The sequence below is a fragment of the Cucurbita pepo genome, chromosome LG16 (genome assembly GCF_002806865.2).
Source record: "Cucurbita pepo subsp. pepo cultivar mu-cu-16 chromosome LG16, ASM280686v2, whole genome shotgun sequence".
In the NCBI taxonomy this organism is placed as follows: Eukaryota; Viridiplantae; Streptophyta; class Magnoliopsida; order Cucurbitales; family Cucurbitaceae; genus Cucurbita; species Cucurbita pepo.
Window position 1 is genome coordinate 1,525,093 of NC_036653.1, and position 5,519 is coordinate 1,530,611.

General features: G+C 36.9%; 1 protein-coding gene across 1 annotated transcript; it reads left to right on the plus strand.

Moving 5' to 3' along the window:
• Positions 1–2,007: 2,007 nt before the first annotated feature.
• LOC111777153 (brain acid soluble protein 1 homolog) lies at positions 2,008–4,888 on the plus strand. Its single transcript, XM_023656617.1, has 2 exons — positions 2,008–2,424; positions 4,003–4,888. Exons 1-2 carry the CDS (start codon positions 2,179–2,181, stop codon positions 4,579–4,581), a joined length of 825 nt encoding a protein of 274 aa, XP_023512385.1. The 5' UTR covers positions 2,008–2,178; the 3' UTR covers positions 4,582–4,888.
• The last annotated feature ends 631 nt before the right edge of the window (positions 4,889–5,519 follow it).

Sequence of the window (5,519 nt, forward strand, 5' to 3'; positions counted from 1 at the left end):
TGATTTCCAATCATTCAAATAAATGTTTTTGCAATCTAATTTTAGCAATGAAAACCCATTTGAGTTTTGACCAATCTAATACCATTTTATTAATTTAATTTCTTTTTTTTTTTCTTCCCAATTATAAATCTCCCCGTGTCTCGGGTGTGTAGTTTTATGTTAGCTCTACGCTTTCTGCATCATTGCTCGTATCTTATAGACGACATCGTTTATGGTTTGGACCAACTTTATTCCTAAAAGTGGACGTTATTCGACTTCCTCCTCCAATAGGCTGGTGATCGACAGTTCCTTCTATACAACACTTTGATTTGTGACATGTCAGTCTGATAACTATTGTTATAGGCAAATTCTATTCGGTGTAAGTGGTTGTTCCAATTCCCTATAAAACCAAAGACACAAGCTCAAAACATGTTTTTTATGGTTTGATTCAACATTATGTCTGTCAGGTTGCACTGGAATCCAACCCGACCACATTTCCTTCTCCAAACTCTTCCAAAAGTTGGAGGTAAATCGAGAATCTCTGTTTGAAATGATTCTTATTGGTAATCTATGAAGCCTCGCTATCTCTATCGTGTAGAACTGTCTCCAAAGTAGATAGANCACAAGCTCAAAACATGTTTTTTATGGTTTGATTCAACATTATGTCTGTCAGGTTGCACTGGAATCCAACCCGACCACATTTCCTTCTCCAAACTCTTCCAAAAGTTGGAGGTAAATCGAGAATCTCTGTTTGAAATGATTCTTATTGGTAATCTATGAAGCCTCGCTATCTCTATCGTGTAGAACTGTCTCCAAAGTAGATAGACTTAGTGAGTTGATCGATGATGACCTAGACCTAGATTATTGTGAAAACCCTAGCAATTCTAACCCTACTGGCCTTTGCCTCGATGCTTTTACCAGCTAGCACACCATATAACTTACTAATATAGTCTACTATGTCTTTCATCACATAACGTCACCAATAGAAATGCTTCAGAATTGAAATTGACGAGTAGTGGGCCTCTTGTATAATCTTGTCATTGACCTCCTACAACTCTAGTACATGTAATTATCCTTAAAACATAAATTCACGGTAAGATGTCTTGGAGATCTTATCCACTGGTTCCATTTTCAATCGACTAATGAACTTGACGAGGTTGGAATCCCACTAGTGATAATTTAAATATATTTTCATTACGTAGTTATAGGCGTAATTACTAGATTGATAATGATTAACGTGACGCAATAAAAAGTTGATTAGAAACATATTGATCAGTTGTAATTACACCAATAACTTATTAACTAAGATACATTGATGGACTGCAATCACAAACAATGATTAGTTGACACATGAACGTGTAAACTTTGAAATATTAAAAGGGAATGTTTTAAATTTCACATTTTATTTTCCTCTCGAACTTTTAATAAATAAATATTTAATTTACCATTCGAGTTGACAGAAGATCAGGTCGTAGTCCATTGACAACAGGTGATAGTTTAATTTTCTATTAATTTTAAATTTTAAATTTAAAAAAATATTTTAATTATTAATATTAGGAGACCAAAAAAAAAAAAAAATAAATAAATAAATAAATCTCAAAGCTAGAACCATAAAAAAAGATAAAAGCAAATAATAATTAAAAAATAAATAAATTATATTTAAAATAGATTAATAGATTTTAATTGTACAAATAAATTAATGAAGTTTTAATATAATTTATTTATTAGGAGAGATTTATTAGGTGAAAAAAATATAAAAATTGAAAGGGTAAAATTGTAATTTTAATATAATTTATTTATTTATTTAAAAAAATAGAGAGGGTGTCGGGTGACAAATCGTTGGTCACAGATTAATTTATTTATAAAATATATGCTGAGGTGTACATTGGACGACTTGGAATTAAGAAACTCCACAATGATATAGCCAGCTCAGATGACGCCAATGCCTAGCTGTAATTTAATTTCATAATTAAATAATAATAATAATAATTAAAATAATAAAAAAATAAAAAAATAAAAAACCCTCTCCTCTCCTCTCATCTCTCTGTTTCGCGGTAGAAAAATTGTTGGAAAACACGAACAAATTCATTCCTTATAAAATCCTAAATTCTCTCGCAAATTTCTCTCCAACTCTCTTTCTGAACTTCTTCTTCTTCTTCCTTGGAGAGAAACTAGGTGATCCAATCAAGCCGAGGAGAAATGGGAGCTTGTGCGACTAAGCCGAAGGTTGACGCCGGCAAGGCTCCGGCACCTGAGCCGGAGAACAAGGATGTTGATGCTGTAGTCGCTGTTCAACCGGAGAAGAACGTTGAGGTTCCGGTGGTGGAAGTTTCCGGAGAGGGAAACCAAAGCGATAAAGGCAAGGAAGTTGTTGTTGATGACGACGACAATAAGGCGGATGATCAGAGAGTTAAAACCCGCTCACTTAGCAACTTGTTTAAAGAGGTATTTCGCAATCATCGTCTGATTTTGTTTCGATTTTCTTCCGATTATCGATTGCTAATCGTTCTTTGAATGTCTGTTGAGAATCTGATGCTGTTTTTGTTGAGTATAATTAAATATATTGTTTAAGGAATTCATCGTTGTTCTTTTTTTTTTTTTCTCTGTTTATCGTTGAAATTCTTTCTCGCTATTTGTTGTTCGTTGAATGGATTGTGCTGGTTGATTTTGAAATTAGGGGACTCTGCGGCTGTTTGGTTCTTGAGAAAGAAATGGGAGAAAAAGTATAGGAAAATGAAGAATCTGCTATTGATACCTGGAGTTTCTCTGTTTCTGAATTGAATTTTTTATAGCTTTTTCATTTTTTCATTCGGAGCCTCTGGAGTTTATTCGCGAATCACGGCGGTTTATCGGGAACCAAACAGATTTGTTTACTCTTTTCCAGAAAAAAAACCTTTATCCTCTTTTGGACGTAAAGCGAACTGAACAGTCGTCCCAAAGGTAAATAAATAATTGCAATTATATTTTCCAAAATGGCCCACTTCTTCGTAATTCATGACTTGTCGGCATCCTAGAATTTAGAGATTCAAACTTTCAAGGAAAAATTTCACCTCATTTCCAATGGTTTCCTTTTCGATTCAAGAACTCTGTTTGTTTGATTGGACGTTCCGAGACTTCGATAATTTAGGTTCGAATCTTTTGCACTAAAGAATCAATACATAGAATCTTCCATAATCCACAACACATTCGTTTGGTGACAAACAAAAGTGTCTTTCCTTGAGGGGCCCCCCTTTTTCCTCATCTTTCTTCTATGGCTGTTTCATGGCTCATTGAACCTTACCTGTTTGGCTGCACCTTATAGAGGTTTCTTTCCTTCCCATGTGATCTTGATGGGAAAAGGGTTGATGCATTTTTCACCCGCACGGTCGGATTCTTTCCTTCCCAGGGCCCTAGTTATGCATTCCTGCAACCAGCAAAACACAGTTGGATTCGAGTAAATATTGATCTGTAGGTTATGTTCATAGTTGGCCTTAGGATCAGCTGACCTTCCATGGGTCGTACTTTTATTGTCTATGCTTGTAACCACCCTAAGCCCACTGCTAGAACATATTGTCCTCTTTAGGCTTTCCCTTTCGAGCTTCCCCTTAAGATTTTTAAAATGCGGATACCAATGAGAGGTTTTCACACCCTTATAAAGAATACTTCGTTCTCCTCCCCAACTGATGTGGGATCTCACACCGCTCCTATGCGGGGACCCTGGTTTGCATGTAGAATTTTGTTAGTCTCTCTTTTTACTAATAGTTTGTTGTTTGTGCATTGCTTGGAAAATGACTGTTGATCAATATAATCTTGCATTGCAAATTGGTGGGTGCCCAAATTGATTTTGTATTATAAATGAGATGTGTGTTTGTAAATGGTTAGCTAGCTTAGCTGTAGCTGTGGTTTGAAGTTGTCGGTTTGAACTGCTTCAAAATATGGGACACAAAGTTTGGTTTGATCTACTCAGATCAATTTTGTTTTGAAAAATATGTTATGGCAGCTAAAACTTTCTTTGCTTATAGTCTAAATCTGAATATACTGCAGAAAGAAGGGAGTGAATCAAATGAATGTGAGAAGACAGCAGGGGAAATAAAGGCACCTCAAACTGAAAAGTGTATAGAAGAGCCCCAAACAAAGGTGCCTCAAACTATAGTAGAAACTGAAAAACATACTGAAGAAGCCGAGACAAAGGTGCCTCAAACTGTTGTCGAAACCGAAAAACATATCGACGAAGCGGAGACGAAGGTGCCTCAAACTGTAGTAGAGCCTGAAAAACATACAGATAAAGTCGAACCAAATGCGCCTGAAACCGAGTCGGAAAGGATACAGATCGCTGATGTTGTTCCCACAACTTCTGAGACCCTTCCTGAGGAGAAAGTAATCTTGCCTTCACCACCTGATGAAACTGAAGTAGTGACATTAGTTGAAGCAACACCAGCAGCAGATGAGACCAAAGCATCTGAGAAGAAAAAAGAAGATATCATTGATGTCGAGAAGACCGAGACGGAGACACCGAAAGAAACCGAACCGAAGCCCGCTGCTCCAACGGAAACCAGTACCGAGCCAGCACAACAAAACGATGAAGTAGTGAAGGTAATTGGTGAGGAGAAAATAACAAGCTGATGAAAAGTGAAGTATTGAAAGTATAAGAAGACGCCTTTGTTGTTGGCTGTTTAAATTTATGATGTGGGAGAAACTTTGCCCAAAGAAGAAGACGTGGCTGCAATCTGCCATGATGATCAAGGTTAGATTGTTGTGTTTGGAGGCTTTGTTTCTATTGTTTTGTTGTATATCATTTGTTGGTTTTTCATTGAGTTGCTCATCCTCTTTCCTTTGCTTTGCATGTAGACATACGAGTTTGTAAGATTAATATGAACATAGAATGCCCTCTTTTAAATGTGAAATTTACAATTCTTCGGAGAATTTGCCTCAACTTTATGCTCATTTCTGTCTTTGAAACTATTTCTAGAAGGGTCAATTAATTGTAGCAATGCTATATATTGGAGATGCAACTGGTTTCATTGGTATGGGTCATAACTTCTTCAATTGTGCGGCATCGTGATTTTGACACGCTTGCGACAAGCCTTAAAGGGGACTCAAGCCCTATTTACATTTTTTGCCATTTGTGGTTTTGTTGGACCTTAGGCAAGGTTTGTTTTTGCCAACTAAACATCACTTGTGTGGAATCCAACCTTGTTTAGTCACATACGCCGCTTGCGTGTGCATGTTCAATTGTCTGCGACACAACTAACTTGCCTTTACACTAGGCCAAGTCATTTGTTGGGAACTGACCCATGTGTCGATCATCTCATCCGGATATCCTAAACATCCATTCATCCAGGTTCTCATTGGGCATTGGACTCTCCTGTGTCCATGCTAGACCATTTATGGCATTCGTTCAGAATAACTGGTGCATAATCTAACCTCCGACACATGGGCTGCGATGCCGTCTGATACTGTTTTTGAAAAACCCATTTCAAATGAAGTCGCTCAAGACACTTGTCTTGAAACGTTTTCCCTCACTATGACACACGTATGTGCCATATGGTAGCCACTTAGGC